At 51.6% G+C, this 11085-nt stretch overlaps 1 protein-coding gene across 3 annotated transcripts; it reads right to left on the bottom strand.

Annotated features, from left to right (window-relative positions):
• Positions 1-5674: 5674 nt before the first annotated feature.
• Positions 5675-10632, bottom strand: ccdc174 (coiled-coil domain containing 174). 3 transcript variants are annotated; one of them, XR_003979203.1, is made up of 12 exons: positions 10375-10632; positions 10127-10234; positions 9932-10032; positions 9747-9805; positions 9472-9619; positions 9159-9254; positions 8477-8613; positions 8266-8360; positions 7748-7883; positions 7509-7655; positions 6130-7402; positions 5675-6095 (listed from the first exon to the last, which is right to left on the bottom strand). XR_003979203.1 is itself a non-coding variant. In XM_030375487.1 (11 exons), exons 1-11 carry the CDS (start codon positions 10411-10413, stop codon positions 6492-6494), a joined length of 1977 nt encoding a protein of 658 aa, XP_030231347.1. In that variant the 5' UTR covers positions 10414-10632; the 3' UTR covers positions 5675-6491. The 3 variants fall into 3 exon arrangements, 1 of the variants encoding a protein (XP_030231347.1); XR_003979204.1 differs by having other exon boundaries at positions 6300-7402; XM_030375487.1 differs by having other exon boundaries at positions 5675-7402.
• Positions 10633-11085: the final 453 nt, after the last annotated feature.

Genomic DNA, 11085 nt, shown 5'->3' with positions numbered 1-11085 from the left:
GACAGCAGTCGTGTTTTTCAGAGGGGGAATGTGTTATTCACACCATCAATTTTACTGCCCAGCGCACCAACCTTCAGAGACTCCACCCGAAGGCCCGCCAAACACACACACACACACACACACACACACGCACACACACACACTCAGTTCATTTTGGCATGTTTCTCATGCGATTAAGCAAACCTTTATTTCAGTACTTGTCCTAGGCCAGCAGCACGCGGCCTCCTTCCTACACCAAAGCAATGTGGCTCGAATTATCTTCAACAATAAAGATGTGAAGACAGTTTGTCCAACGTCCATGTGCTCCTTACCAGGTACCACTACTGTCTGTAGACCGGTATGTACCAGCTGACTGTAGACCGGACTGTACCAGCTGACTGTAGACCGGTCTGTACCAGCTGACTGTAGACCGGTCTGTACCAGCTGACTGTAGACCAGGTACCAGCTGACTGTAGACCGGACTGTACCAGCTGACTGTAGACCGGTCTGTACCAGCTGACTGTAGACCAGGTACCAGCTGACTGTAGACCAGGTACCAGCTGACCTCAGACCAGGTACCAGCTGACTGTAGACCATGTACCAGCTGACTGTAGACCGGTCTGTACCAGGTGACTGTAGACCGGTCTGTACCAGGTGACTGTAGACCGGTCTGTACCAGCTGACTGTAGACCAGGTACCAGCTGACTCTAGACCAGGTACCAACTGACTGTAGACCGGTCTGTACCAGCTGACTGTAGACCTGGTACCAACTGACGTCAGACCAGGCACCAGCTGACTATAGACCAGGTACCAGCTGACCTCAGACCATGTACCAGCTGACTGTAGACCTGGTACCAGCTGACGTCAGACCAGGCACCAGCTGACTGTAGACCAGCTACCAGCTGACCTCAAACCAGGTACCAGCTGACCTCAGACCAGGTACCAGCTGACCTCAGACCAGGTACCAGCTGACGTCAGACCAGGCACCAGCTGACTATAGACCAGGCACCAGCTGACCTCAGACCAGGTACCAGCTGACCTCAGACCAGCTACCAGCTGAATGCAGCTGTAAGAAGCTCCCAGAACGTAAACACCATGCCACCCTGATGGGGGCGGGGGGACTGATACAGAATACATCACGCTGGAGGTAGAGCTCATAAAACCGCTGATATAGGTGCTCTCCTGGCCGTTCGGATGTGGTGGGGCTGTGGGTACTCCAGGGAGGGGACAGAAGTGGTAACGAGGTGGAGAACATATCATATATCCTCCACCATGTGAACAGGAACCTCCAGCAGAAGGCTGTTCCCGGGTTCAGTGAGTCACCGGGGAGAAACACTGGAGGTTCTCCCCCTTGCTCATCCTCTCTCTCCCCCCCTCTCTCCTCTCTCTCTCCTCAGCAACCTCCTCTATGGGTCAAAGGAGGAGACCGCAGAAAGCAACAGTAGACTTAAAAATAAAGGATGTAGGACAAAGTATTGAACCTGAATTGACAGTAAAGCAGGTATAAACGACGGGGGGCTTTTCACTTGCAGTTGCTCAGCAAGAGAGTTCGCTTCTAGTTTTCATTTCTGTCCTTTCCTAGTCGATGAGTCCTGCGTTGTCCACCGCTGGCATTCCTTTGTGTTCTGTTGGCGGTGAGACCTGGACTGGGGCCTCACAGAGGGAGGACTTATCTGGCACCCAGGAGCCAAAGGGGTATCGAAAGAGAAATGTCAACCAGCGTATTCAAATCCTCCCCCTGACTGTGAAAGATCAGATCACGGCCTGCGTTGCATCCTAACAACCTGTGTGTGTGTGTGTGTGTGTGTGTGTGTGTGTGTGTGTGTGTGTGTGTGTGTGTGTGTGTGTGTGTGTGTGTGTGTGTGTGTGTGTGTGTGTGTGTGTGTGTGTGTGTCTGTCTCTCTCTCTCTCTCTCGGCTGGATTACTGCAGATAAACCGCTCTGAACAACACAACATCAATGTCCCATCATTTCCCAAACACACCAGCATGCAGTATGCGTCCCTTCACATTAGAACTGAACCCCTTCAAGACATATCTCTCCTCCTCATCCCGGTTCTCATCCCGGCTGGCCTGCAGAAGGGGGTCAGAGCGGGCCACGCCCCCTGTCCTGGGAGACGGATTAGACCCCGGGAACAGCGAGTCAGCATGTTGGGGGGGGGGGGGGGGCCTCTACCGAGGACTCACAGCCGGGCCTGAGTTGCAGCGGGCAACTCGGAGGAACAGCTCTGACACCCTGCATGGCCCCACACAAACACATACACACAGACGCGCACACACAAATGCGTGCGCACACACACATGCACATGCATGAGCGCATACACACACACACACACACACACATGCACACACACTTGCACAGGCATTCGGCGCACTCACACAAACACGCGCACACAGGTCGGCTGAGGCAACCTGCCTCGCGGCGTGGGGCAACCTGCCTCAGCCGTCACGCGGACCTCCGCGTGAGGCTCACGCAGACCTCCGCGTGAGGCTCACGCAGAGGTCCGCGTGGGGCAACCTGCCTCAGCCTCACGCAGACCTCCGCGTGAGGCTCACGCAGAGGTCTGCGTGGCTGAGTGCGGCTTCGTGACCAAAGGGCCTCGGACCCCAGCCGTCCCCCCGCCCTCGGCCGCTGACTACGGCCCGCTTCACTGCAGGAACACACAGGGCTCAAGAAAGGCCTCCATGGGTGAACTATGAGCGGCCACCTGCCCACCGTGGACAGCGGAGAGCTTTGAGTTACGCCGTCGTAACCTTCATTCAATTGAGCGTTACTTTACCGTTGTGAGTACCGGGGTCCCCACTGTGGGACCCGTGCATGTGCACACTGATTTAGAGTCCCTGCACTATCACCCACTGTTTTTGTGTGACGCACTCGGGGGACACACACACACACACACACACACACACGCACACGCACACACAAACTCTGTTTATTTTTACATATGCTTGTCCGGTCACATCCAAGGCCAGAAAAACAAAGAGGGGAAAAAACAAAGTAGACGAAGGTCACGAGGTCAGCAGGCCACCCAACAGGAAGTACCCCCCCCCCCTCAACATAAGGGACCATCCCTAGATGTTACACGGACAGACAGACGTTACATAACCAGAGACGGGGTTTGTCATCACCACTATGAAATATGAACTATGAAATGAGACGTTGGACCAAAACGTCCCTTCAACCGCCAGTTCATCCAACTCTCTTCTCTTACCCGCTGTGTTGTGCCGTTTGCTGGGCCAGAGGTCTGATGATTGGTCTGCTGTGTTCTGCCCACAGCCCATTGGTCGAGGCGTGGAGCCGTCAGGCTGGAGGATACAGAGAGGATGTGTACCCCAGGGCACCAGGACACGGCACCCTGCTGAGCCCACCTGTTGTACCCCAGGACCAGCTGTGAGGAGGCGTCAGGGGGTGTGGCAGTAGGAGGCGTGGTGCTCCGGGGGCGTGGCGTTAGAGGGGGGGGGGGGGGGGGGGGGGGGCGGCACTTACTCCAGTGGCGAGGGCCAGAGCGGGAGCTGGTGATGAGAGACCGACTGGATACAGAGAGGATGCGAGGAGGGATGAACACTGTTGCCATGGCAACTAGCCTGTCCCTACCTCTGTGTGATGGCAGCGTCGGGCGTGGAGAGGTGACTGGTCCGGGAAACTGCCTCCCCAGACAGAGGGACTGAGACGGGGCCAGAGGGACTGGGACCGGACTCTGGGTCTACAGAGGGACTGGGACCGGGCTCTGGGTCTACAGAGGGACTGGGACCGGGCTCTGGGTCTACAGAGGGAGTGGGACCGGGCTCTGGGTCTACAGAGGGACTGGGACCGGGCTCTGGGTCTACAGAGGGACTGGGACCGGGCTCTGGGTCTAAAGAGGGACTGCGTCTCCCCAGAAAGAGGGAGTGGGACCGGGCCCTCCTCGGGTTGGGATGATTTCCATGTTCTGGTGGACAGACGGGAGACGTGTGCAGTCAGGAACAGGGCAAGGGGAGTGAGACCTTGAGAGAAGCAGGCAGCGATGAGATCAGAGTGTTTCAAGTCGCCTGTCCCTCGTGCTTTAGGCCGCCCGCCACTCCACCCCACTGCTGGTTTGATAGACTAATGTCGGTTCGGGTATCGCACAAAGCGGTTACGAGATTGGTGCGGAGAAGCAGATGAGTCTTCCTGCGTGTGAACACGGTTCAGCCTGGCCGAGCGACGACCTCACGTCGGGCTCAACAGGAGAGGCTCCCCCTGGTGGCTGAAGGTGGTACGTGCAGGGGCTCCGGAGAAGGATTGGAGATTAGAAGTTCTGCTGGCTCTAGCTGAAGGAGGCCGGCTCGCGTCAGCAGGAATATGAGGTCGATCTTCCCAGGTCAGGTCACCCAGGTCGTCCATACCTCTGGGAGGTGGGTTTAGCTTCTGCAGGTCTGACAAGAATGCTGAGGTCTGACTCATCCATGCATTCAAATAATTAAATCAGCAGGAAAGAGGTAAACTAGCAGACCCATATTGAATTATCAGCCTCCTGGACAGCATCTTAGAGATCTCAATTATTTATTGATACCCTTTATTGATATCAGAAAAGCTTTCGATAAAATCAATCATGACATTTTATTCAATAAATTGGAAAGGTATGGAATAAGGGGGATAGAATTGGTTTGGGTTAAAAGCTATTTAAGCAAAAGGCAGCAGTTTGTGAAGTTGGGGAATAAGTTCTTCAACATGTTTGGACATCTTGAGGTTGGTTTTGTTTGCTGATGACACAAATATTTTCTGTTCTGGGGAGAATTTAAAACTAGAAAAAATCATCACTAAGGAAATGGGCGAAATAAAAACATGCTTTGATAAAAAAAAGCTATCATTAAACTTAAGCAAAACAAAAATAATGTTATTTGGTAACTGTAGACTGAACACACCAATACATTTAAATATAAATGGAGTTGAAATTGAAAGAGTTGACGAAAATAAATTTCTTGGGATTATAATAGACGACAGATTTGGAAATCACACATTAAAAGGCTTATATTAAGGCAAAAATCAACATATTACCCTTAAACATACAAAAATTATTCAGTGATCGTAAGGGGGGTTATCGTTTAAGGGGAAAAATTAAATTTCAAAGTGAACAGCGTCTGTACGACCAGGAAAATGTTTTGTATTTCAATGTGTGGTTTAAGACTATGGAACAGTTTGAGTGGGCAGATCAAGGAATGTCCAAACATTAACCAGATTAAAATAAAATACAAAGAATTGATTTTTACGAGGTACAGGGATGAAGGTGTTTACCGTCGTGTATATGTTTACATGTCTGTATTTGTATATATTTGACGGTATTTATTTAATATTGAATGTTTAATAGATATTAAAAGATAACTTCACAATATTATTAGAAAAATACAATGATATTATTAGATAAATACGCAATTGGGTAATGAAGAGGATTGGTAATGAATTGTATCATATTGAAAATATATATTAATATATAATTATTTTATGATTATTATATCATTAATAAGGAAGCTAATATTCATTACAGATAAACAGGTAAACCAAGTGTAAGACTATTTATTTTCTTTTGTGGATTTCATTGCGTGTAAATATTACTTTATTGTGACTGTCGACTTGTATCATTTATTTTGTGTATTATTGCTTTTTTTCTATTATTATAATTTACTTGTTCGAAATAAAAACATTTTCAATTCACTTCAATGAATAAATACTCAAAAAGTAGGTGCGATGAGGTTTAATGAGAAAAACAATGTGGGGCAAACTTGAGAAACAAAAACCTCAAGACTAAATGTATAATATACATGTTTAGTTGCAAAGGACTTCACTCGTGTAAACATCACCGTTAGATTTTAATAAAGGCTCAAACAGCAAAAGGAAGACTCAATCTCTTTCCTATGGGAAGGTTTCGGTAAGATACAACAACTCGCATCTTAGAAGCACAAGTCCACATTTTAACTGATTGTTGAGTGTAGGAGCTCTATAGGAGCTCCAACTGTTCAGAGCGCTGAACACTATAGGAGCTCCAATGGTTCAGCGTACTGAACTCTATATGCGCACGAATGGTTCAGCCTCATGAAATCCTCTGAGGACCTCTATGGGTTCAGAGCGCTGAACTCTAGGAGCGCTGAACTCTATAGGACCTCTAATGGTTCAGAGCGCTGAACTCTATAGGACCTCTAATGGTTCAGAGCGCTGAACTCTATAGGACCTCTAATGGTTCAGAGCGCTGAACTCTATAGGACCTCTAATGGTTCAGAGCGCTGAACTCTATAGGACCTCTAATGGTTCAGAGCGCTGAACTCTATAGGACCTCTAATGGTTCAGAGCGCTGAACTCTATAGGACCTCTAATGGTTCAGGGCGCTGAACTCTATAGGAGCGCTGACTGTTCAGAGCGCTGAACTCTATAGGAGCGCTGACTGTTCAGAGCGCTGAACTCTATAGGAGCGCTGACTGTTCAGAGCGCTGAACTCTATAGGAGCGCTGACTGTTCAGAGCGCTGAACTCGAATGAGCTCTAAGGGCTCAGTGGTGAACTCTAAGAGGAGCTCTTGTAGAAGGAGAGCATGTCATCCAGGCTCTGGGAGCCAGCCGTGGGCGGGCAGCCAGGGGGGTACATGCCCTGGGCCCCAGGGGGGTACAGTGGCTGTTCCCCTGGGGGGTACAGGGCCTGGGCCCCAGGGGGGTACAGTGGCTGTTCCCCTGGGGGGTACATGACCTGGGCCCCAGGGGGGTACAGGGCCTGGGCCCCAGGGGGGTACAGTGGCTGGTCCCCTGGGGGGTACAGGGCCTGACTCCCAGGGGGGTACAGGGCCTGGGCCCCAGGGGGGTACAGTGGCTGGTCCCCTGGGGGGTACAGGGCCTGACTCCCAGGGGGGTGCGGCTGAGGGAGACTCTGTGGGGGAGGGGGGTAGAGAGGGGAGTACTGCCCAGGGTACTGAGGGGGGAACGGGGGAGGGGGGCGAGGCGGAGCAGCGTGGGCCGGGGGTCCGGCTGGAGGTTCCAAGGGAGAGCGCTGTGGGGGCGCGGGGAAGGGGAAGCTGAAGGGGACGGGGCCCTGGGTGTAGGGTACCGCCGGGGGCGGCGGCTTCGACGGCGCGGCCGGTGCAGCGGCAGGCCTGGGGGGCTCATGTCGCGGTGCCGCTCGGCTCTGCGTTGGAGCGGGCGCCGTGGCAACGGGCGCCGTGGGAACGGGCGCCGTGGGGCGGAGCTGAGGGGGGGCAACCGGGGGTCCTTCAGGCTCCGGTTCCTCCCGGCCGGAGGAGCTCTTTGCTGAGCTGCCCGACCACTTGAAGGACATCCTGGAGGTGCTCTCCTGAGCGAAGGACCTCCCGCCAGCGGAGGACCTCTCCTGCCGCGGCCTCTTCTCGGCGTAGTACGCGGACGGAGGAGCGAACTCCGAGTCCCTCTCCTGCCGCCGGCGGTCCGTCCATTCACCCAGCATGAACTCTGGACCACAAACACAACTTCATCCACCAACCAAACAATAACCTGAGGTTTGGTGCAGCGCCCCAGTCTTCGACATCATAACTCGGTTTGTATCGGAGCTGCTCACCTTTGCCGCGGTCCCACTCCCTGACGTGGGGAACCCCGGGCCTGGTGTCCTTCCTCTCCTGGACCTCCACCTCCACTCGGCGGTCCGGCCTGACGACTGGGGTCTCCGGGGCCGCGGGCGAGGGGCCGATCGCGTCCTCTCCCTCGTCTGGAAGAAACGGGAAAAAACAGCGATCCCTTACTAGTGGCTACGACAGCGAGCGGGGGACGTGTGGGCGCCGGGAGGGGTTGAACGCTGACCTTCGACCTCCTCCGTCTTCAGCTCGTCCTCGGGCCTCCCCTTCATCTTCCTCTGCCTCACCTTTGCCAGGCGCGCCTGCAGGAGCGCCTTCCTCTTGTCCTTCAGCAGCTCTCGCTTGCCGCGCTGCTCTGTGGTCTGGGAGACGAGGAGGGAGACGGTTCACAGCAGCACGCACACGCCAGTACCTGACGCGTGTGTCAAGAGTCTGACGCACACACCAGTACCACCTGACGCGTGTGTCACGAGTCTGACACGGGAATCAGTACCACCGGATGTTTGTGTCAGAGTCTGCCGCAAACACCAGTACCACCTGACGTGTGACAGAGTCTGACGCACACATCAGTACCACCTGACGTGTGTCAGAGTCTGACACACACACCGGTACCACCCGACGTGTGCGTCAGAGTCTGACGCACGGATGGAGGATGTGACTCTCAGGACATAGCAGATAAGTGTTTAATAATGAACTCATTAGGGACTATAGTTCCCGGTACCTCCCGGTGTCCCCAGCCCCTACCTGGTCTCTGAGCATGTCCAGGGTCTCCCTCTGCTTGTCGCGCTGCTCCCGGTCCTGAGAGAAGGCGAAGTAGCCCACACCGAGCTCACGAGCCTCTGAGAGGGAAAGGAAACGTCTTTCATGTCCCCACGCCATGCCAATGTCATTCACACGTCACCACAAAGGGGACAGGGAGCCAGAGGTTCCCGCGATTGCGCGGCTTCCCACCCACCTTGTTCCCTGATGTCCTCAAAGTGGACGGGCCCGATGGGCCTGCTCATCGCCTCCTCCTCCTCCCGCTCCCACTGCTGTCGCTGCAGGTCTCGCCGCATGTCCTCCGACAGCAGGGTCTTCTCTGTGGACGTGTTTCTACGGAGAACACCACAGGGATAGGTTCAATGGAAAGAACGCAGGCCTAAGTTTAACTCTGAAGTATTGCAGGACTCGGCGCGGAAGAGTTAAAGGTCAAGATCAATCAGAAGGAAAGCAGGTTTTATCCTCGGTCATATGAACGGCAATAATAATTGTTTGAATTTTTATAGCGCTTTTCTAGACACTCAAAGAAGCTTTACATTGAAGGGGGGGACCTCACTAACCATCATCAATTTCTACTTTAAACTCCCTGCTGTTCACTGAAAGATTCAATGCACCGAACAGTTTCATTGTATACTGTTATTATTCTGGTCGGTCCTTGTAGCATTTCTATTGGAGGCTTTGTGTGAAGCAGGCAATCTATTGGCTGACATCATTCTGTGGGCGGGTTGCTTTCACATCCACCATTCTGTTGTACACCTGAGAACGTGCCTTTGGGATTCAGAAAAGACTGAATGTTTCTGAGGAGAGAACACAGCGTTGCAGGACCATCCAGAAGAGGGACGAGGCCTTCACACTACCTGCTGTACGGAGTTGCTTACATTGTACCAGTGAGACTCTGATCCATCTTCCTGAAGCCCGGCAGATCTCTCTTCATGCACCTCCGAGAGCGCCCGAGACCGTCCACATAATCCACCCTACAGAGAACCAAAAAGGCATTCTTAGCCTTCAAGGGGTTTATATTAACCATTACAATAGGGTCATCTTCTAATTTTTAAAGTAATGTTATCATTTTTCTGTGATAGGTAAATGCTATGAATATAATTGATGCATGCATGTGAAAACCCCCATAAAGAGGAAGGAGGGTACGGACTGTGGTCGGCTACGGCTCATAGAGAGCTGGTCTGGACTCACCACTCCTCCCCCGGGTTCTGGGGCTCCGGGACGGGGGCGGCCATGGTTCTCTCCTCTTCTTCCCTCTCTATCTGGTCCCGGGTTTCTTTCTTCCGGTCGATAATCTTCTGGGTGAAATCGACCAGAAACATGGCCTCCGTCTCCTCATCTGACGTGGGACAAACAAGGAGACAAAAGCCGTTGTACCTTGTGTTGTCCCAGCACAAGCAGTTTGAACCCTTAATGAAACACTATTAATGTAAATCCTTCCATTCTAGAATGGGGGATGGACTCACCTGGAAGGTTTCCTTTGATCATTTGCTCGTAGAGTTTGGCCTTTTCTTCTAATTTGCTCCTATTCACAAACATAAAAACGGATGGATTTCAATAGAAAGTAGTTTATTAAATACAGCTAGTGTACAGTGGATTTAGTTGATTAAATACTAATCTAGTGTACAGTGGAGGCTTGTGTGACTCTCACCTCGACTTATCCAGGTTGATCTCCACTTCGGACGCCTGCTCCACATCCTTCTGATTCCGTTCAGACACACCCTCGTTCTGCTTGGTCCACACGTTGGGTTTCTACTGGTCCAGATGAGATCATCTTAGAACACCTTACACTAGCAGAGCAGGTCTGAGGCTGTTGGGCTTATTGTCGTCTCAACCGAGAACCTACCTTGACAGTGACTTTGGTTTTGACGCCAGTTGCACCATTTTCCTGGCCGAGTTTCTCGTGTTTGCACTGCTCCTGCTTCCTATAGAGTTCAGCCTTCAGGTCCACCAGCTGAGGAATCAGGAGACACAATCAGCAGGAGCTCTGAGGCTAACGGAGCTAACATAGCGCTCACTTTAAGAGAACAAGTGTTTCTGACCACATTCAGACATGTATAGATAGTACAGCAGTAGATCTATGTTGGCACTCACGGAAGAAGATGTCACTTTGAAAGGTTTCTTCTTGTCCATGTTTATTCCTGTTATGTACTGCTATCTTACAGTAGCCGTCAACATGGTTCTTCCTCGGGGGTTCATTAGGAATCCAGGCTGCGGGGGTCGAGCGCCACCTGGTGGATCTCTGGTTTATTGGGGTTAGCGCCATCTGGTGGATCTCTCTGGTCGTGGGGGTGAGTGCCACCTGGTGGATCTCTGGTACACTTACAACGGAACCAAAAGGGTAGAAAACCTTTTTATACTAATGTTTGTGTCTAACGTGACATATTTGTATGATACATATTGACACAATCAGAGGCGTTTACAATTTGTGCATAAACATGTGGGCGCGCACACACAGTAAATTTAGTAACCTGAATTTAAAGTTAGGCTAACCTCAATTCTAATTCGATGAACATTTAATGGTTGGATTTGTGTCGCCCAATGCTATAAAAGCATTATTATCCTCAGACATTTGTATGAATTGTTATTTTCAAATGGTTTATTTTAGTCAATCTATCCCAGTCATGCGTTATAAATTGGAACTAACTTCCAGTCGTTGGGCAACCTGTATCAGCGACCGCTGCATCCCTGTTTTGATCGGCTCGTTAATGGACCATGGGCTGATAAGAAGCCCTGTTGCAGGCCACAACAGAGCAATGCCTGCTTTGTTATCGATTAAATCCTTTGATAAGTCAAACAATATCT

This window comes from Gadus morhua, chromosome 13 (genome assembly GCF_902167405.1).
Source record: "Gadus morhua chromosome 13, gadMor3.0, whole genome shotgun sequence".
NCBI classification, from domain to species: domain Eukaryota; kingdom Metazoa; phylum Chordata; class Actinopteri; order Gadiformes; family Gadidae; genus Gadus; species Gadus morhua.
The sequence above is the reverse complement of the archived record's forward strand: the minus strand, read 5'-3'. Positions and strand labels throughout refer to the sequence as shown.